The 21,866-nt window shown below is 40.1% G+C and overlaps 2 protein-coding genes across 4 annotated transcripts in view; one reads left to right on the top strand and one right to left on the bottom strand.

Moving 5' to 3' along the window:
* Window positions 1-39: 39 nt before the first annotated feature.
* LOC140724835 (NADH dehydrogenase [ubiquinone] 1 beta subcomplex subunit 1) lies at window positions 40-5,130 on the bottom strand. Of its 2 annotated transcripts, none has more exons than XM_073039503.1 (3): window positions 4,989-5,130; window positions 387-527; window positions 40-180 (listed from the first exon to the last, which is right to left on the bottom strand). In XM_073039503.1, exons 2-3 carry the CDS (start codon window positions 521-523, stop codon window positions 144-146), a joined length of 174 nt encoding a protein of 57 aa, XP_072895604.1. In that variant the 5' UTR covers window positions 524-527; window positions 4,989-5,130; the 3' UTR covers window positions 40-143. The 2 variants fall into 2 exon arrangements, with proteins under 2 accessions (XP_072895604.1, XP_072895603.1); XM_073039502.1 differs by lacking the exon at window positions 4,989-5,130 and adding an exon at window positions 1,668-1,699.
* A 144-nt stretch (window positions 5,131-5,274) lies between these two features.
* The window catches only part of cpsf2 (cleavage and polyadenylation specific factor 2), a 29,842-nt gene continuing 13,250 nt past the window's right edge, over window positions 5,275-21,866 (top strand). The window contains exons 1-10 of one of the 2 annotated variants that reach the window (XM_073039500.1): window positions 5,275-5,383; window positions 10,777-10,952; window positions 12,919-13,078; window positions 13,345-13,450; window positions 13,960-14,089; window positions 15,186-15,301; window positions 17,287-17,474; window positions 18,298-18,588; window positions 19,295-19,395; window positions 19,979-20,179. In XM_073039500.1, coding sequence (XP_072895601.1) covers window positions 10,804-10,952; window positions 12,919-13,078; window positions 13,345-13,450; window positions 13,960-14,089; window positions 15,186-15,301; window positions 17,287-17,474; window positions 18,298-18,588; window positions 19,295-19,395; window positions 19,979-20,179 — 1,442 coding nt within the window. In that variant the 5' untranslated portion in view covers window positions 5,275-5,383; window positions 10,777-10,803. Of the gene's footprint in view, window positions 5,384-5,481; window positions 5,666-10,776; window positions 10,953-12,918; window positions 13,079-13,344; window positions 13,451-13,959; window positions 14,090-15,185; window positions 15,302-17,286; window positions 17,475-18,297; window positions 18,589-19,294; window positions 19,396-19,978; window positions 20,180-21,866 lie in introns of those variants that run through there. The other variant, XM_073039501.1, reaches the window with a different exon arrangement.

Raw genomic sequence — 21,866 nt, 5'->3', positions numbered from 1 at the left:
TTCTAGTGATGGATCAAAATACCGATGGAACAACAGTGGCACTTTTAAATACACTTTAATTGAATTTTTAATTGAAAATTGAACAAGACTAAACTTCTGCGGTGACAATTTTAACGTTCATTTTCTCAGCAAAACAGTGATTCTCACTTCCAGGTCACTTCTTCACCTGGTTTCAGTTCCCTAAAATGGAAAGATAACAAATAATTTAAATACTAGACATTTTAACGATAGAAGTAGATAAGTATTAAATGAAATATCTTTCTACTCTCTTAACAATTTTAACTTTGTAATTGATTGCTAAAGCTAGTAGAGTAGCTCAATTTGACATTGAGTAGCGCATTTAATTTGGGTGGCTGCAAAATCAAAATGTTAAATCTTATACTCACCGTCGATACAGTAAGCTTTTGTTTCTGAATGCTGTAAGCTTTTCATCATTCCTTCTGTCAAAATAACATCCCAATACAAAACCCAGAGGGACAAGGATATTATACCAGTGATCACGTACAATGCCAACCAGGTTCATTGTGCTGAGGGGAAAAAAATAAATTACTAATGACAAAACATCCAATGATGTACTCCTAAATACATACCTGAATTCTCCTTTCTAAAACAAAAGATAATTTGATCTAAGAAAAATTGGGTATACAAACTTTACTCATAGGAGCCAAAGTAATCTTAGCTAGATTATTTGAGAGTAAACTGTATCTGCACAAGTGCTATCATTCAAAAATATTATAGAAAAAAACCAAGGAAGTCAATTTTAAATAAAACAATACAGGCCATTTTTGGGTTCCATTTTTCAAAGCCAAGTTTACTGTCATATGCACAAATGCAATGAAAAAAAACAGCATCACAAGCACATATCATACAAAGGTTCATTTATTAACAAAGTATACAACTCTAAAATTCTTCAATTCTCTGCGTAGCTATGAAACCAAGAAAAGAAAGGCAGCAGGAAAAGCAGCATTCACTAGAAAAATTAAATACAAATTATACACAATTTTTTCAGGAAACCATAATTAGAACAAAAAGAAGTTCATTTTAGATCTCAGTAGCCATAATGTCGCAAAACTATAGTGACATGGGTTTTGCAGGTTAGTTCATGAGTTGATTTTTGTCCACAAATTGGAAAATACACAAAGATCACATCTTCACAGTTTTGTAGTAACATAAGGCTTAATGAGAACAATTGCTAGAACAATTATGTAAACTAGTACTGTTATCTTGAGGAATGAACCATTTCTGGATTTTTGTATTTAATATCATGGGAGCCTATTAGTATGCAGGAGTGACCATAAGTCAGGTGTTCATAACCCAGGGAGACAGTTTCTAGTAAACTATAATTACATACTGAATTATGGCACAACTACTAGAGTTATAGCTTTATGGTTCCAGCAACCAAGATTCAATCCTGACCTCCAGTGGTATCTATTTGGAATTTAATCATTCTTTCCATTACTGTATTAGTGTCCAAACTGCTCCGCCTTTTCCCACATCCTGCTTAATAAATCACTGTAAAATTCCCCTTTAAAGTAGGTGAATGGTAGAACCTGGGGATAAAGTTGGCTGCTTACATCACAGCCTGGTATAGAAACACCAATGCCCCTGAACAGAAAATCCTACAAGAACTAGTGGATACTGCCTGGTCCATCACAAGTAAAACTTACCCCACCAATGAGCACATCTACATCGAGCACTGTCACAGGAAAGCAGCGTCCATCATCAGGGCCGCCCACTACCCAGGTCATGCTCTCTTCGTGCTGCTGCCTTCAGGAAGAAGGAACAGGAGCCACAGGTCTCACAGCACCTGATTTAGGAACAGTTATAACCCCCTCAACCATCAGGCTCTTGAACCAAAAGGGATAACTTCACTCAACTTCACTTGACCCATTGCTGAACTGTTCTCATAACCACTTTTAAAGACCTCATGTTCTCAATATTTATTAATCATTATTTTTATTATTATTATTCTTTTTTCTATTTTTGTATTTTCAGTTTGCTATCTTCTGCACACTGTTGGTGTAATCCTTCATTGATTCTATGATGTTATTGAATTTATTGAGTTTGCCTGCAAGAAAACGAATCTCAGGGTTATATATGGCAACATATATGTATTATGATAATAAATTTACTTTGAACTTTTTGAATGTTGAACTTGATGGGAATGTATGGAAGAATAGAGAATAATGCATAATTGGCATGATTGCATGTTTTACTGTCGGCACAGAGTCAATGGGCTGAAGGGACTGTTTCAGTGCTCTACAACTCTGACTAATTACAGAAATCCTGGCATGAGGGGAAGGACAGGAGGAAAGAAGACAAATTGTAAATACAAAGTCAGATAACATCATCAGATGGGAAGGCAAATAGAGGAAGAGTTGAAGGAATAGGAGGGACATTGTTTAATTTGGATTTAACTGCCTGCATAATCAAGCTTATTAGTTTTAAGTATTCTACAAATTACTTGGAAGTTTAATGAGTTGTCTCCTGTAAAGACCTATTCATTTATTTAAATGTCACCATCAACAACATGCACAGCAAAAGGCAGGTGCCCAGAATGCACTGCCTGGCAGGGCAGCGGAGGCTGATACAATAGGAACAATTTTAGAAAGCACATTGATGTATGAAAAATGGAGCATTATGGGTTGTGTAGGAGGGAAGGGTTAGATTCATTGTACAGTAGGTTTATACAGGTCAGAAAAACAGCATGCGTTAAAGGGCTGCATTCTATGTTCTATGCCATCTTAAAAATAAAAATCACATTACACAACTTAGAGCAGCTTGTACTTGAGCCTACTCAGGGAAAAGCAATCTTAAGATTGGGTGTGGTGTAATAATCTAGATCTTATTAGGGAGCTTAATGTAAAGGGACCCTTCGGAGACAGTGATCATATGATTGAATTCATACTGCAATTTGAGAGGGGGAAGCACAAGTCACATGCATCAGTGTCGCAAAGGATTAAGGTAGCAAAAGTGAGTGGAAGTTGGATGATTGGGAAGCTTTTAAAATCCAAGAAAAGCAACTAAAAAAGCTATAAGAAGGGAAAAGATGAACAACGAGAACAAACTAGCCAATAATATAAAGCAGGACACTAAAAGTTTTCTTGGCCATATAAAGAGTAAAAGGGAGGTGAGAGTTGATATTTGACCACTGGAAAATGATGCTGGTGAGGTAGTAATGGGGGACAAAGAAATGGCAGATGAACATAACGGGTACTTTGCATCATTCTACATGGTGAAAGACACTAGCAGTGTTTCACAGGTCCGTGAGTGTCAGGGAGCAGTAGTGCTGAGGAAGCAATGCGATCGCAGCAGGACTTAAACAAATTGGAAGAATGGACAAAAAAGTGGCAGATGGAATACAGCATTGGAAAATGTATGATAATGTATTTTGGTAAAATAGTGTGAACTATTATCTCAATGGGGAGAAGGTTCAAACATCAGAGGTGCAGAGGGACTTTAGGAGTCCCCGTGTAAAACTTCAGGAAGGTTAATTTACAGGTAAATACTGTGGTAAATAAGGCAAATGCAATGTTGGCATTCATTTTAAGGAGAATAGAATATAAAAGCAAGGAGATAATGCTGAGGCTTTATAAGACACTAGTTAGGCCACACTTGGAATATTGTCACAGTTTTGGCCCCATATCTCAGAAAGGATGTGTTGTCATTGAGAGAGTCCAGAGGAGGTTCACGAGGCTGATTCCAGGAATGAAGGGGTTAACATGAGGAGCCTTTGGCATCTTTGGGTGTGCATTCACTGGAATTTAGAATGTGGGGGTGGGGGGGGGAATCTCATTGAAACCTACCGAATATTGAAAGGACGAGATAAGGTTGATGTGGAGAGGATGTTTCCTATGGAGGGGGTATCCAGAACTAGAGGACGCAGCCTCAAACTGAGAGGTGACCTTTTAGAACAGAGGTAAGGAGGAATATTTTTAACAAGAGAATAGTGAATCTGTGCAATGCTGTGCCATAGACTGCAGTGGAGGCCAAGTCCATGCATATATTTAAAGCAAAAAGTGATTGTTTCCTGATCGGTCAGGGCATCAAAATATATGGCAAGAAGGCAGGTGTATGGGGTTGAGTGGGATCTGGGATCAGCCATGATGGAATGGCGGAGCAGACTTGACGGGCTGAATGGCCTAATTCTGCTCCTAGGTCTTATGGTCTATATCTCTGAACCTTCATTATCACAAAATAACAGTTAATCTAAAAAGTAGTTGTGCAGACCAGCAGGATTTCAGACATAGATACGATTAGGTCAAGCAGCAAGCATACAATGCAGGTAAAAAAAAATCTGTCATATATTCTGCATCTTCCATACACCAGAATAGTGAAACTACTTTCCCGACCGACAGTGTGTGGAAAATCTCTGCAACATCTCAATGATAACGAACAATAATGAACAGTAAACTGGCTGTACCTCGTAAATGAATCTCATAATCAACATAAATGCTGCATTAAAGGTCAATGTGATGCCCCTTTACTTTCCATATTTTACTCTCCCTTACAGTTATTGCTTCACGTTAAATGTCAAGACACTTAGTTTCCTATCTATTGCGATTATAACCTCACGCCGCCCCCCCCACTCCCACCCCGAAGCTGGAATCTGTAGCAACAACAATCTGCTGGAGGCACTCGGCAAAATCTGTGGGAGAAACGAACTTTTTTGATGCCCTGTATTTAAAGTCCCGGTTGTTTTATCATCACCATGCCTACTTTAACCAAATCCTGTCCTGACGGCATCGTCCCCGAGCTGACCTTTAGCGGCAGGGCCAAGCACCAGGTCAGACAGCGGGAGACGAGCGGCAAGGAGAACGCAGTCACCGGGACTCGTTAATGTTGGAAGAGCCGGCGAAGGAACCGCCGAGCTCATCTCCCGGGCACCCCGACCCAAAGGACGCCCTCCCTCCCGGCAAGGCTGGGCCGTGATCACACCCATCTGTCCGGTTAGCGTTGGCTCGCCGTCACACTCCATGATAACCCACCTGAAGGACCAAATCGCCCCCTCTGCACCGACCCAGGACGCGGAGCCTCCGACTACTACCGGGGCAAAGGGCAACGGACCTCCTTACTATCGTGGAGGGGGGGGGTGAATGATAAATGCCATACAGATAAACCTGGGATTTAACCATTGATACAGCACTTGGCTGCCTTTTGACACGAATTCCATTCTGAGAACTAATTATTTCCGGGGAACCGGAATGGGAAAAGGACGGTGTGGGTGGGGAGCGAATGGTGGAGTCCGTGACCCGGTGACCCGGTGACGCAGCGCTCGGCGCGCGGGTGCTGGGCCTGCCAGCTGATGTGAGGCGGTCGGTTTCCCGGCTGCTGCGAGCTCCCTGTCCCGGCCTCGGCCTCAGCCTCAGCCGGCGTGTCTGTGGTGAGGATCCCCGCACTCTCCGTTGTACTAGGGCCCAGGATGGGGTGCAACAGGGAGGTTGGGGTTTGAAGCGTGAGGGGAACGAGCCACCCAGTTACTACGCCGGATCATCTTTGTTGCCGACGGTGGCTGTTGGACTGAAAACAGATTAACCTGACTGAAGGGAAGCGTTAGCGACGTCAAAGGGTCCTGTTGACAAGGTTTCGACCCAAAGCGGCGACGATTCCTTCCTTTCCCACAGATGCTGCTCGATCTGCTGGGGGTTTGTCGTTACATAGTTGGGTCAGTTTAATGTCCCTTCTGGAAATGGGATTGTCGAACCTTCCTCCCCTCCTCCAACTTTGTAATTCATTTTCTTTCTGTCTAACTCTATCCGCCATTCACATTCCACTGCTCCTTTCCCATACCTGGTACGACTTACTTGTCATCCGACACCCCACCTCAGCCCACTAATCACCCTAGAATGCCGGAGGACCTCAGCAGGCCAGGCAGCATCTATGGAAATGAATACACAGTCGACGTTTTGGGCCGCGACCCTTCATCAGGATTGGAAAGGTAGGGGGAGACGCCAGAATAAAAAGGTGGCGGGAGGAGGATAGACAGAAAGCGATAGGTGAAGCCAGGTGGGTAGGAAAGGTACAGGGCTGGAGAGGAGAGTGTGGACCCTAGGAGAAAGGGAAGGAGGAGTGGATCCAGGGGCAGTTGAGAAGAGATAAGAAGCCAGCAGGGAATAGAAGAAGAGAGGAGGGGAGTGATTTTTTTTTTAACTATAAGGAAAAATCAATATTCCTGCCAGCAGGTTGTAGGCTACCCAGGTGGAATATAAGGTGCTGCTTGGCCACCCTAAGGATGGCCTCATTGTGGCACAAGAGGAAGTCATGAACTGACATGTTGGAATGCGAGTGGGAATCAAATGAAAATGTTTGGCTGCTCTGCTTTCCCACTTGTTGCAGATGGAGCAGAGGCACTTAATGAAGTGGTGAGCTAATTTACAACAGGTAAAGGAGGCTGCCTCAAGAGCACTGGGCACCCTAGCAGATTTGCAACTGAAGTGTTGCCTCACCTGGAAGAGCTGTATGGGGCCCTGAAATGAAGCGAATAGGCAGGTTTAGCACTTCTTCCACTTGTAGGGATAATTGCCAGGAGGGAGATGAGTGGGGAAGGACAAATGGCCGAGAGAATCGTGGAGGGAGCAATCCCAGCAGAAAGCAGAGCAAGGGGGGCGAGGTAAAGATGTGTTTGGTGGTAGAAACCCTTGGAGATGGCCGAAATTGTGGGGAATGATGTGTTGGATGTAGAGCCTTATGGGTTGGTAGATAAGGACAAGAGGAAATGTATCACTGTTATGGGGGTGGGACAACACAATGAGCACAGATGTTCAGGAAATAGAAGAAAGCATCAATGATGGAGGAAGGGAAACCATGTTCTTTAAAGAAGGGCATCTCTGATGTCCTGGAAAGGAGAGGGGCATCGTGGAAACAGATAACGATGGAGATGAAGGAACTGAGAAAGGGGAATAGCATTTTTACAGGAGACAGGGTTGGAAGAGCTATACTCAACTGTGGGGGTCGGTAGATTTATAAAGATATTGGTCATCTGTTGGTCTCCAGAGATGGAGACGAGATCGAGAAAGGAGAGGGTGGTGTCAGAAATGGGACAGATGAATTTAAGGGCAGAGTGGAAGTTAGGGGTAAAGTTAATAAAATTGGAGCTCGAAATGAAGCAGTGACAGTGCAGTTGTCAGGTAGTGGAAGAGGAGTTGGGGAGCATTATCAAGAAAGGTTTGGAGCATGGACGGTACTACATAGCCAATGAAAAGGCAGGCATAGTGTATGCCCATGGCTAAAGTTGGAGGAGTCAAAGGAAAAGTTTTTGAGGACGAGGACTAGTGCTGCCAGTCTGACGAGGGTGGTGGTGGAGGGGAACTGGTTGGTAAAGGATATCCATGGTGAAAATGAGGCAGTCTGGACCAAGGAATTGAAAATTGGGAGGAGATTGAGAGCATGAGAATTGTTGTGGATATAGGCAAGAAGGTACTGAACTAAGGGGGATAGAATGGAATCGAGGTATGGGGCAGGAGCAGGGAGAGACAATGGGCCTACACGGGCAGTCAGGTTTGTAGATCTTGGGTAGGAAGTACAGGGTAAGGGAACTATGAATTTGGCAGTGGATGGGTGTTCTCCAGATTTGGTGAGGTCAGTGATGGTGTTGGAGATAGTTTTCTGATGGTCTGGAGTGGTCCTCTTCAAGGGGTAGGTATGAGGGGGTCTGAGAGTTGCTGCTTGGCCTCAGCAAGGTAGAGGTCAGTGTGCCACACAAGAACACCTCTGTTGTTTGTAGATTTGATGGTATGGTTGGTATTGGTGCGGAGAGAGCGGAGGGCAGTGCATTTAGAGGGAGTAAGGTTCGAGGAGGAGAGAGGAGTGCTGAAGTGGAGATGGGTCCCTTTGAGCCTCCGCATCCAACACATCATTGTCCGCAACTTCTACCATCTCCATAGGGACCCTACCACCAACCGTATTACCTTCCTCCCCCTCCCTACTTTCTGCGGGGATTCCTCCCTCCTGATACCCTTGTCTGTTTGTCCCTTCCCACTAATCTTCCTCCCGACACTTATTCCTACAGGCGGAAGAAGTGCTACACCTGCCTATTCACCTTTTCTCTCGCCTCCATTTAGGACACCAAACAGTCCTTCCAGGTGAGGGCAGATTCACCTGTGAGTCTGCTGGGGTCATCTGTTCTGTCCGGTGCTTCCGATGCGGCCTCCTCTACATTGGTGAGCCCCACTGTAAATTGTGGGACCACTTCATGCACCCCTGCTCTGTCTGCCTAATGCAGAACATCCTTGTGCCCAAACATTTTAAATCAGATTCCAATTCCCGTTCCGATATGTCAGTCCATGGCCTCCTCTTCTGCCATGATGAGGGTGGAGGAGCAACCCCTTATATTCTCTCTGGGTAGCCTGCAACCTGATGGCATGAAAATTGATTTTCTGGTAAAAAAAAATTTCCCTCCTCCCCTCCCTTCTTCTCTTCCCCACTCTGGCCTATTACCTCTATCACCTCCTTTGGGTCTCCTCCTCCTATGGTCAACTTTCCTCCCTATCACATTCCTTCCTCTCCAGCCCTTTATGTTTTCTACCACACAGGCTTCACCTATCACCTATCCTCCTTCCCCACCTTTTTATTCTGGCATCTTCTTCCTTTCCAGTCCTGAAGGGTCTCAGCCAAAGCGTAGACTGTTAATTTGTAGATGCTGCCTGACAGCTGAGTTCCTCTAGCACATATATGTCAAACTCAAGGCCTGCGGGCCAAATCCGGCCCGCGGTGGAATTATCTTTGGCCCGCAAGATCATATCTAATTACTATTAAAGCTGGCCCCAGTAATCGAAGCGCCTATGGCGTATGATATGGCTAATGCTGAGTTTATTCAGGTACCAGGTTTTCAGGGTTTTTACTGTTTATTTGGCAGTCTTGCTTGGCAGTCTTCTTCATAAGAAACGGAATTTGTAAAGTGAAACACTTTGTAGTTATAGCAGAGACTGAGACACATGAGAGCAGGTTGAAAAAACGGAGGCAACGAAAGCTGCGTTCGCACGCGTCCGACTGATCCGGCCCGCATGAAGCTGCATTTTGCTCAATCCGGCCCGTGACCTAAAATGAGTTTGACAGCCCTACTCTAGCATTTTGTATTTGTTACTTTGGATTTCCAGCATCTGTGGAATTTCTCGTGTTTATCAATCACCTTGGACTCACTTTTCACCAGGCCTCTTCTCTTGGTCTTAGCCATCTCACCTTACCAGTCTTGGTCCTGATGCAGGATTTTGACCTGAAACAGTGACAATTCCTTTCTTCATGCTTTTCAAACTTCTGAGTTCATCCAGCAAATTAGTCCACCTGAAAGACCAAGTTCATACAGCACAGAAGCTCCATGAGAGAGGGATCAATAGTCTGAAACCCATTGCATTTAATTACAGTCGGCCCTCCTTATCCGCGGGTTCAACCAACCGCGGATCAGGAAAACCCGGAAGTTTTCTCTTCAGCACTCATTGTTTGAGCGTAGTTTGCCTCCCGTCTCTGTACACTTTTTTCCTTGTTATTCCCAAAACAATGCAGTACAGATAGTCCCTGAGTTAAGAACGTCCGACTTACGGACAACTCGTACTTACGAACCAAGGAAGGAGAACACTGTCCGCCATTTTAAGTCGGATCACGATGCCGTCCGCCATTTTAAGTTGTTGCCGTTGACACTGTGTTGAGTGTATAACTTTGTGTTTGGCTTAAATTTTTCTTAGTAAGATTCACCTTGACCCTCCTCCCCCTCTCCCCAGGTTCCGGTCGGCTGGTGGCGCAGTCAGTTCAGCACTGGGTTAGAGACCGGAGGTTCCCAAGTTCGATTTAGTGACAGACCACTCCTGTGCCAGGTTGATGACGAGCTCGCAACTCGACATCGTAAAAAAAATACTGCCACCTCCAGTTTAAATTCCCATGCGGAATATTGTGGAGGATCAAATACCCAAACCCAGCACAGCCCCACTTGTCCCATTTAACCTGTCTCAGTGCAGTTTAGGACCCGGGGAATGCAGTGCTGTGGTACTTAGGACCCAGCGGACCTCGGGAGCCAGCGCAGTTCGGGACCCGCCGCCCGCAGTGTTTCTGTTCCATTGACGGGAAGCGATCATGATTGAAAATGAAGTGGAAATAAAGCGTTTGGAAAGAGGTGAAACACTATCGGTCATTGGAAAAGCGTTAGGCTACAGTCGGTCAACGATCGGAACAATTTTAAAGGATAACGGATAAAGTGAGAATAATGGCGCATGTGAAAGGCCCTGGATGAAAGCTACAATTATTACTAAGCAATGCAGTGGTTTAATTATTGGAATACATACGTTTTTTAAGTGTTTTATATGCATAGAAAGATAAAATATATACTATATACTAAGACAAACGTTTGACTAACTGTCGCTAAATAATACCGGATGTACTTGTTCCAACTTAAGTACAAATCCAACTTAAAGACAGACTCAGGAATGGAACTCGTACGTAACCCGGGGACTGCCTGTATAACAACTATTTACATAGCATTTACATTGTATTAGGTATTGTAAGTAATCTAGAGATGATTTAAAGTATACAGGAGGATGTGCGTAGGTTATATACAAATACTATGCCATTTTATATAAGGGACTTGAGCATCCGTGATATTTGGTATCCGCGGGGGGGGTTCCCGGAGCCAATCCCCCGCGGTCAAGGAGGGTGGACTGCAGTTAATGGTCATTTTTGGAGTTAGGTCCTGTCTGTAAGCTTTTCAAATGAACAATTATAATAGCATTTTGTGCTTTTTAAACTATATAAAATTATGATTTTGTATACTGGTCTTTTTTATTTTGTCAGTGGTCTTTGTTTATTTGAAAACCAACAATGACGTCTATCATAAAGCTGACCGCCATTTCTGGAGTACAGGAGGAATCTGCCCTCTGCTATTTGCTGCAGGTGGATGAATTCCGCTTTCTGCTTGATTGTGGCTGGGATGAAAGCTTCTCCATGGACATAATAGATGCCCTGAAAAAGTAAGTGAAAAATTATCTGTAAAACTTGTTTTAGAGCTAGATAAATGAAGGTGAGGCAGCTGTGGTAGAATGATATGGAAGATAACAAGAATTGGGGAAGTGTTTGAAGATCTTGCAGGTTTAACTGAATGATGGGGAAAACTCATAAAGTGGAATGGGCTATTTTAATCCCATTGTGTTGACTGATTAAAGTAATGTCTAATATCCTATCTAAAAGCTACTTGACTTGTCCACCATCTATTGATATATCATTTATTCCAGTGTTGGTTTATTTTCCATGCAAAAATATTATGTTACGAGTCAGCGATGAGCAAGAACCATTCTATTCAATGACTTTCAACCCTCTCACATATATTTGCTTTTCCTTCTTGGAGCAAGGTAGGATGAGAGGTGACCTGATAGAGGTGTATAAGATGATGAGAAGCATTGATCGTGTGGATAGTCAGAGGCTTTTCCCCAGGGCTGAAATGGCTAACATGAGAGGACACAGTTTTAAGGTGCTTGGAAGTAGGTACAGAGGAGATGTCGGGTTAAGTTTTTTTACGCAGAGAGTGGTGAGTGTGTGGAATGGGCTGCTGGCAACGGTGGTAGAGGCAGATAAAATAGGGTCTTTTAAGAGGCTCCTGGATGAGTACATTGAGCTTAGAAAAATGGAGGGCTATGGGTAACCTGTGGTAATTTTTAAAGTAAGTACATGTTCGGCACTGTATTGTGGGCCAAAGGGCCTGTATTGTGCTGTAGGTGTTCTGTTTCTATGTTAAACATGGAGTGTTATATTGTATTTTCAATAGCACAATGTTTTTGTATCTATCATCTTGCTTGTTAGCCTATTATAAGTATTTGCAACTTTCAAGTCAGTATGTTTGCTGGTACTGATGAAGGGGCTCGACCTGAAACATCGACTCTTTATTCCTTTCCATAGATGCTGCCTGGTCTGCTAAGTTCCTCCAGCATTTTGTGTGTGCTTGTTAGTAGATGTGTTTTAAGGTTGATTTTCAACTGTTATTAGAAGGATTGGTTGTAGGAGGTAGAACATTTATCAGTGTATGGGATCTTGGTGAGACTGCGTGTGGAATAAGGATGTACTTGCCATTCAGGGAGTGTAGTGCAGTGAAGATTCACCTAACTGTTCCAGAGACGGTAGGCTTGGTGCATGAAAAAAGATTGAGTAGTCTGGGACTGTATTGTTTAGAGATTAGGAAAATGAAAATTGATCACACTGAAACTTAAATTTTTCTTAAAGGGTCACTGTAGGGAGTGCCTTTCCTCTGTCCTAAGGAGTTGAAGACTGGGGAATATTTTGAGAATTAGGGATCGGTTATTCAAGACTAAGAAGAGAATTTATGCCTGAAGGAATTATTTCCTTGGATTAATTTGAAGTCTTAAATTTGTCTATTATTGAATATACTTTATCGAGGTTCTGATCCAGGTTAAAATAATGTGTATACTTAAGTAATCTCCAATTCCAGGATCCACAACCTGGAATTTCACAGTGGTATTCACTGGATTGTTGTGTTGTATATTAAGCCATGAACTTTAAATCATAAATATTTCCCAAACTCTTGTGGGGTTTTCATTTCATTATTCTTAGAGATTGAGTTTTGCACCTCAGTGTTGAGGCAGAGTCAAAGATAAGCTGATTGACTGGTACTGGCATATCTAACTTCTCACTCCTTTTTGTCTGCCGCAAGTTGCGGGCCAGCATTCACTTCAGCCAGGTCACCGACCCTGAGTAAAAGTGCAGGGAATTAGTTTGTTTATTTTCTCTTTATTTTGCTTCTTAAATGCTTTTAATTGACAGACTGTTTATTCATTCCAATAGATGCTGCTGAGTTCCTCCAGCATTTTATGTGTGTTGCTTTGGATTTTTGAAGACTGTTTATGACCTGTACTGTCTGATCCAGTTAGTTTTTAAGATAATTACTTGTCGCTGTGTTATAATGATTTGCATTATTTTTGGTTGCAGATATGTTCATTTGGTTGATGCAATCCTACTTTCTCACCCTGATCCCCTACATCTGGGAGCACTCCCTTATGCTGTTGGAAGACTAGGTTTAAACTGCTCAATTTATGCCACTATTCCTGTTTACAAGATGGGGCAGATGTTTATGTATGATCTCTATCAAGTAAGTTTATTGGTAGCAACCTGTCATCTTAAATATATCACTAAGAATGTAATTCATATTAAATATTTCAACCTTAGTAGCAGCAGCTAGCAATGACTAAATGTAAAGGATTGAGTCTTCGAATGGTTTATTGTAAATTATTTTTGAATAAAGTATATTTTGTTAATAAAAAAGTACTAATATAGGTTAATAGATTAATAATGAAACTCAATAGGGTATAATTTCCTACTGTGAAGTTGTAAATCTATGTAATTTCTTTTTACAAGTCACGGCACAATACCGAAGAGTTCTCCCTATTTACTTTGGATGATGTGGATGCAGCATTTGACAAGATTCAGCAACTGAAATACTCTCAGATTGTCAACTTAAAAGGTGTGATCTCAAGAACTGCAGAATGACCCTCGTACAATTTATTAACATGAAGCAAATGATGGAATTTTTGATGGATATAATAAAATGGCATCAAGTTAGATTTATGACTCCAAGTCATCTGTAACAGATCTTAAATCTCAAATGAATTGATTGGAGATGTATCTTATGAAGACAGTTTCCTTCATCTGAAAATTTGCATGTATGTCATTCTTTAAGCAAACTTGATGTACCAAAGAATTTTATAGTTAACAAATTAAATCAGAATTGCAGTTACTGTAGTAATCTAGAAATCTTTGGAGATCTGGGTGGAAGAAGCTGTATGTTATTAATGCAAAATATCTCAGTTTCTCTGAGCCTTGTCTTTTGAGTTTGGAGTATTTTGGTGTAATGCATTTAGTCATGTGACCAACACGACTGCAACAAATTATGAATTGAATGTATTTAAGATATAGTGAGCTACTTACTTGCACTTAATCGTTGAACTTTTTATTTTTTTGTCTTGTATTTAGGTAAAGGACATGGTCTATCCATAACTCCGTTACCTGCAGGTCACATGATTGGAGGAACAATTTGGAAAATTGTGAAAGATGGTGAAGAGGAGATTGTGTATGCAGTTGACTTTAACCATAAGAGAGAAATGTGAGTAACACTTAAAAATTCATCTTTACCTGATTATGTAAAATGCGTAGAGCATCAATTACCGTAGATTCCGGATTTTAAGCCGCTACTTTTTTCCCACATTTTGAACAGCTTTGAACTCTGCGGCCTTTAATACGGAGCGGCTAATACATGGTTTTTTTTCATGCCGCCAAAAACATTTTGCCTCGTAACAGTAGACCAATAAAATTGATGAGTAGTTCACAGAGGTCCAATGAAATTGTACGATAAATCAAGCGCACTTTCACAATTAAATTATTGTAAATCAGTCATTTGTACTCACCCTCATCAACATGGAAAACACTCGAAGAAAAGCATTGTGCTGCCTTTATGGCAGTTATTTAGTTTATAATATTTTCGCTTAGTAATTCATTTGTTAGTTAAAGTTAGAAGTGTTTTAACTATATTTGTTTTCTGTACTACATCGCGGGATGCTATGACGTCACACCCGGTTTCGCCGCGTCTTGTGGGATACCGGTTTGCGATAAACGGGAAGGAGGGGGGCGAGCGGCGGAGCGAAAACGCTGCTTTTAAGTTAAAGGCGATCAATAACTTTTCCTGGTAGGCTGCAGTATATATATTTTTTACCAGTCGTTAGGAGATATTGGAATGTTGTTCAGTAAAGAAGTATACGCAACGTATATTTAAAAGTAGCCGCGTTACAGGCACGGTTCGAAAAAAAGCATTTGCAATATGTATTTGTTTATGTTACCATATGGATTTAATTAAAAGTTAAAAAATCCTCACGTGTAATATCTTTCTGTGTAAATATCTCATATTACAACGTGGGACACCTGCGGCCGAAAATCCGGTGCAACCTGTACAAGTAAAAAATTGATTTTATTTCTAAAATTAGAGCCAGCGGCTTTTAATCAGGTGCGCTCTGTAGTCCGGAATCTACGGTAAATATTAAGTCATCTCTAGATATAAATATACAGTAGCTATTTGTAGGGAAATGTATTTTTAATATTAAATAATTGTTGTTCAAGTTCCTACATTTGGATCCCTAGTAAGATCAGTTTCAAAACTGATTTTTGTAGGTTGAGCTTCTGAGTTAATTATCTATTTTACTTCTTAGCCATCTGAATGGATGTTCGCTGGAAATGATTAGCCGGCCTTCAGTACTCATCACCGATTCTTTCAATGCCACCTATGTTCAACCTCGAAGGAAACAACGTGATGAACAATTGCTTAGTATGTACTTTTTAACAATGTATAATATCAAAATCAGAATTGGAGAGACTTTACCAAAACCAGTGCAGTTGTCATATTCAAATTGCAGTTAGTCTGTTTTAGAACAATTTCCATATTTCTTTGCTTTTAAATTAAAATTTGGAGGCTAACAAGGGAATATTATTAAGCTTTACATTTTCACCCACTTCTGTATTTCTGAATCATTATTCTGTTAACATTCACTGTGAAGAAACTGTTGATTTGCATCAAAGCTTGTTTCTTTAACCATAAAATTGATGATCTTGCAATGTATGCCAGCCATCCTTGATCTGTACTCCAGTAAAATGTAGTACTATTGTTCAGAAATTGTGAATCCAATAACCCTTACTTGCTAGTTGTTATTCTAGCCAAGTAGTTACACAAGCTTTTTTTTCCAGAGTAAAACAAGGAAGAGGAACTTCTAAGGAATGGGATAATTTCTTTGAATTAGACAGAATTCTAATTATCCTTGTATTCATTGCTATTTTTTGCAATCTTCGAAGTAGCTACACTGGCCTATTAGTATTGGTCTTTAATTAAAACCCATACCCTGATTTGATTTTACCATTGCTTTCATTATTTATTGGCACTGTCGCATTTCACTTTATACTTCGTAGTAACCAGTAATAGTTTTACTGGATTGAACTATTGAACTATATGTTTAAAGTATGGTAATGTTCTGATAGTCCAGAAGCCTAGGGATTCTGTTAGTGCAAGACTAAGGGATTTTCTGGACTGTTGCTTGTTACTTCTATTAATATCCTTAACAACTTGTGAACTTTTTTTTTACATATTGCATAGTAATATGTATTGCAGTGAACCTGGTGAGTTTCAGGTTTAAGTGAAACTGAGCCATAATGAGTTGAAAGAGAGTAGGCAATAGAACTAGGTGAGTTTCAACCTGTAAGCTATATCAGGTCAAAACAAACTGAAAAGTACAAGCACTTTGGATCCCAGTTTTGACCCCTGCATTCCAGACCCCAGCTCTGACCACACATCTAACCCATACTCGACTTGCATTCTGGACACTTGGCACACACTTCTAACTAACGAGTAAGCCAGATGCTGAAACATTGAGATTTCCAAATAATCAGATACTAGAAGATTGACGTTTTGCTGTAATGAGCCAACCATAATCAATGGCTATGTGCTAATGACAAGTCTAACATTATTGTGCTAAAATTTGGTAGAGGTTATTTTAAAACTTCCAAAATTAAAGTTTAAACATTCTATCATAATAATATAGAATTCTATTGTGACGAATGCTTACTTTGATTAAAGTCTCGCATTTTGGTACTCCCCTTTGAAAGTCATGTTCTTTTGCATGGTGATACAAAATAAGCCTGTAGAGATGAAAAACATGTAAATCTTAAATTAGTGAAACATCTTGCAATTTTTTGAAAGACCATTCCTCTTTTTAAAAATATCCTAATTGGTGGTAGAGAATAAAGAAACTAATCAGAGTGGCATCAGAAGAGTGGACAGCAAATACAAAGAAACTATGTCATAAAAACACAAAATGCTGGCAGAAGTCAGCAGGCCAGACAGCATCTATGGGAGGAGGTCGTGATGAAGTTTCAGGCCGAAACCTAGTTCTGTGGATTCTTTTAGGGGAAAAAGAGCTTTTTTGGCCCTCAATAGAGTTGAAGTACATGGATACGGTCTGAGGCGGATTAAGAATATGCACTTAGCAGAAGTGCGATTTTTATTTTTGCAAGTTGGTGTGTCAGAACGTATAACAGTATAGCACAGTACAGGCCCTTTGGCCCACAACGTTGTGCTGACCTTTTAACCTACTGCGAGATCAATCTAATGCTTCCCTCCCACATAGCCATCCATTTTTCTTTCATTCAAATACCTATCTTGGAGTCTTTAAATGTCTTTAATGTATCTGCCTCTACCACCAACCCCTGTCAATTTAAGTACTGTCAAAGCTTCTTTTAACTTCGGTGGTTTTGTCTTGCCAGCCAATGTCCTGGAGACCTTGCGTGGCGATGGAAATGTGCTGATTGCTCTGGATACAGCTGGCAGAGTGCTGGAACTAGCTCAACTTTTGGACCAAATCTGGAGGACAAAGGATGCAGGGTTGAGCGTGTACTCTCTTGCTTTACTCAATAATGTTAGCTATAACGTGGTGGAGTTTTCAAAATCTCAGGTTTGTCTGAAATCTTTCATTGACCAGGTTTGATCAGAGTACTGCTTCTGTTACTTTCTATTTAAGTTTCAAGCACGATTACATCGAAGGTTATCATATTTTCAGAAAGGGAAGAGTATATGCCATTGCAACGTTTTATATAAAATTCTTTTTCTCTTTTTACTGCTACCTTTCCCAACATTTCAAGTGAGAGTAGTTTATACACCTTAAGCCTCAGAAAAATGAGTGGTTTGAATTTCAGGACAAAATCATTCAGCTAGCTTTAGTGCAGATCTCTTGGTGAATAAGATCATTGTACTTCCAGCCAAAAAATAGGCAAAGGAGGATTTTGAAATGTCCAGTACATGGTTAGAATGGCTTGATTATAATGGAAGAAAAACAATCAATTATTGTTCATAACTGATGAGATTTTTCTTCCAAGTTTATTCCCTTCATCCTTCAAATGGAATTAATATATAAATGTAGAGGAGGTTTTTCTTTGACAACCATATACAAGTTGATTTAATGCTTGTTACTAAATGCTAACAAAATAAATTTTGCTCTTAGACATCCACTTGTTATTTACTAATTATAAAATGACCAGTTTTGTTTCAATTATGTAACACTTTGCAAATCAGTAACTTTATTTTGAAATAAAGTCAAAATTTTAACATTTTTAAAAACGTTTTAATGGGAATGTTCACTTGTATGTTTATAAATATTCTAAAATTGAAATTCAATGTAGCTTCAATGGGTGTTTTTTTAAAAAAACTTTAGTGTAGAATATGTTGAGTTGGCACTAAGATGCAATAAGAGATTGTCTTAATTATTCCATTAATTTTAGGTAGAATGGATGAGTGACAAGTTAATGAGATGCTTTGAAGACAAGCGAAACAACCCCTTTCAATTTCGACACCTTTCTTTGTGCCACAGTCTTTCGGATTTGGCTCGAGTGCCTAGTCCAAAAGTGGTGCTTGCTAGTCAGTCTGATATGGAGTGTGGATTTTCACGTGACCTTTTCATACAGTGGTGTCAGGATCCAAAGAATTCTGTGATTCTCACGTACAGAACATCACCAGGTACACTGGCCAGATATTTGATAGACAATCCTCACACCAAAAAAATGGAAATAGAGGTAAGGCTGCTGATTGGAATTAGTGTTGTTATTCTTTTGGTTAATGAGAAGTTCTGAATTGTAATATAAGCATTGTAAATGAGTGTAGGCAGTTTAAATTGATAATGAAATATAATTTCAATAAAATCAAATACCCCTGGGTCTTGCAAGCATGTGATATCTACTGCCTTAGAGACAGGAATGCAATCAAACTCCCAGGCATCCACATTCACAAAAATAAGTGATAGAATTTTTCTTATATTTCCTCTTCCACAGGAGAAATAACTTTTTTTTAAACTCTCTGGTTCCACTTGATGGTGGAAATTCACAGGAGGAGTGTTGCTGTCACAATCTACGTTATCAAATGATGCCTTATGGCATCCAGTAGAAGTGTTTTTTATTGCATTAATAATAACTGTATAATTTCATCTTTAAATTCTTAAGTACATGTATATTACTTTAAGTACCTTAAGTTATTTAGACACCGTTTGAGAAACTTGCATGATGATATTTGGTGTCTAAGTAAGGGCAAATTAAATAATATATGTTTAATCAAATTTTGCAGAATTAATTTTCTGTTAAGTTGTTAATATAGCTATAGTTCCTCATAAATAAAACTCCATGTATCTTGCTTGGTATATGCTAGAATTTTTTTCTCATAGTTTGAAATAGTTTGCTGTTTTTGTGACATTTTATTCTCTTAACTATCAAAATGTTTTGCTAATAGATTAGACGTCGTGTAAAATTGGAAGGGAAAGAATTAGAAGAGTATTTGGAGAAAGAAAAGCTCAAGAAAGAGGCAGCTAAAAAACAGGAACAAGAGAAAGAGTAAGTGGAAAGGATCTTTAACCTAATAACATTGTGCTTTAGATTTTTCTCTGCTTTAGTTGGATGTAGTGTCCTGAAAACAGTAACTTGTTCCTGGAACTTGGGTTGAATTTTGCTGGAACAGCATTGAAGAGCAACAACAGAGTGGTAATAGGAAGGTGAAAATAACTTGCAACTGAAAACTCGGATCTGGCGGTGGGTTCCAAGTGTCCCAACAGTAGAGCTATCTGACAGACCTGGCTTACAGAATTTGTCACTAAGTCTGGAACTTTTGCTTTTGATAGTGGGGAAGTTCTGGACTTTTTTTTTTCAGTGACAAAATGAGGACATTTTCATTCTATTTCTTCATAAGATAAACACACTTTTCTAATTATAGACTCATGACTATCGGGTTTTGTTAGAAATAAGATAACTGCAACAAATTGGGCTCATGCACATCCAGAGTTCAGGTGGATAATTTGTAATTTACAATTTTATTGTCTGATTAAATTTCTCATGTATCATTATAGTTTAAGCAATGTGTTACATTACATTGCTGCTAAAAATTACGTTAATAGAATCTCTGATTGTAATTTCCTTGCAGACGAGATGTTGACTCTAGTGACGAGAGTGACGTTGAAGAAGACTTGGACCAACCGCTGACTGGAAAAGCCAAACATGATCTCATGATGAAAAGTGAGAGTAGCCGCAAAGGAAGTTTCTTCAAACAAGCTAAAAAATCATATCCCATGTTCCCAGCCACAGAAGAGAGAGTGAAGTGGGATGAATATGGAGAAATAATACGGTATATCCCATTGATGACATCTCATGTAACAAACTGCCCAAGTCAATTCTACCTTTTGTTGAGATTCACAGCTTTGAATGTTCCATCCGTGCTGGGAGATTGTGTTTTATGTTTGTTCTTGAGTGGCTTTGGAACCAATGGATGTTATCTCTGGATTTGTGACACTTGTACTGTACAGTCTTTATTTTTGGTGTTTAAAGGATTGTTCCGCCACAACCCTGTTTGATTCTCTTGCTTTAGCCACAGCTTTTTTGGACCTTTAAGGTTTTTTAGACTTTAAGAATTTTTCGACCTTTAAGATGCATAAAATAAACACCAGTATTTTTCATGTAGTCAGGTAATACTTGCACCATAAACTTAGTATTTCACCTTCAAAATGCACAAACTATTCTTCCAGCAGCTCCTAGTGAGGATTTGTCATTCCTCATTATGTTTATTTTACAAATGTCTTTACAGCATCTTTCATGTGAGTTTGTCTGCAGATCCTGTGAGTGGTAATTACTTGAAAACTGTTACTGTGGTAGCCTGATCTAACATTAAGCATTCTAGTCGAAGTAGTAGTATAAAGGACAGTGAGAGCATCTGCTATTAGGCTGGTATCCAACTCCTGGTGATGGAATTGTTTTATTTTTTTTAATGTGTCAGCACTTGAGTCCATTGAGTGGGTAGGACAAACAAACATAAAGCTTTTTACCTACTCATTGAGAGAGAAGAAGCATTTTCTATTGATAAATTAATTGAGGAGAAATTTATATCAAAAGTAGTGTCAGCATTGGGGTTACTTCCTGCTGAGTCTTTGTAGCAAGTTGTGCTGTATATTCAGCAGGATAGTGTGTAATTTCATTCATAAGCTGGATCAAGTATATTTTATTTAAAGGGATATTTTAAAGTTTACATTGAGTTTAATCATTTAGCTGCCCCATTAGGCCCCAGCTCTCTAATCCTCCAAACAATACACCCTCCTCCATTTAGCCTGCCTTTCCCCTGGATTGAAAATCTAATAAAATTGGAAATGCTGTCAATCTGAAATAAAAATTAGGAAAGACCAGAAAAAAATAACAAGTGTAGAAAGAGAAACAGAGTTAACATTTCTAAAGACACTACATTAGTACTGGGAAAGTTAATTTACAGTAGCAAGGAGGATAGATGAGGAATGGCCGGAACAAAAGGCGCATCTCTAATAGGGGAGTAAGTTAATGTGGCAGTTAGATACACATTGTGCTTCTTTGCCTATATCACGTGTTGTTACTAGCAGGGCTAAGGGATGTTCTGAGCAGGTCATTTTATACTAATGGAGAGGAAATAAAACTGAGCCAACAACTCCTTGTTCTTGCCTTGTTAAAGATTTTCTCTTCATTCTACCCTGTTTATCAGTGAACCTCCTATCCCGAATCCCATGCTGGGTGGCAGTGAAAGTCATTCTTTGTCACTTGGTGGATCATCTTCCACAGAATTCTGTAGTTGATTCTCTTTATCCTTGTAAGCTGCATCTGCTGTTCCTATTTCTCTTTCCTCTCCATGCATCCGTTCCTGCGAGCACAAAATCACAAATTATATTGTATCAACACACACAAAATGCTGGTGGAACACAGCAGGCCAGGCAGCATCTATAGGGAGAAGCACTGTCAACGTTTCGGGCCGAGACCCTTCGCCTATGATTATTTACATGTTGTACTGTCTCTCCTTC

The sequence above is a fragment of the Hemitrygon akajei genome, chromosome 3 (genome assembly GCF_048418815.1).
Source record: "Hemitrygon akajei chromosome 3, sHemAka1.3, whole genome shotgun sequence".
Classification (NCBI taxonomy): Eukaryota; Metazoa; Chordata; class Chondrichthyes; order Myliobatiformes; family Dasyatidae; genus Hemitrygon; species Hemitrygon akajei.
Note: the sequence above shows the minus strand (reverse complement) of the source record. Positions and strands in the feature narration are given on the sequence as shown.

Coding starts and splice junctions, on each gene's coding strand:
- LOC140724835 (XM_073039502.1), bottom strand. Junction 181..386: donor AAAAGCTTACTGTATCGACG/GTGAGTATAAGA, acceptor TTTCCATTTTAG/GGAACTGAAACCAGGTGAAG.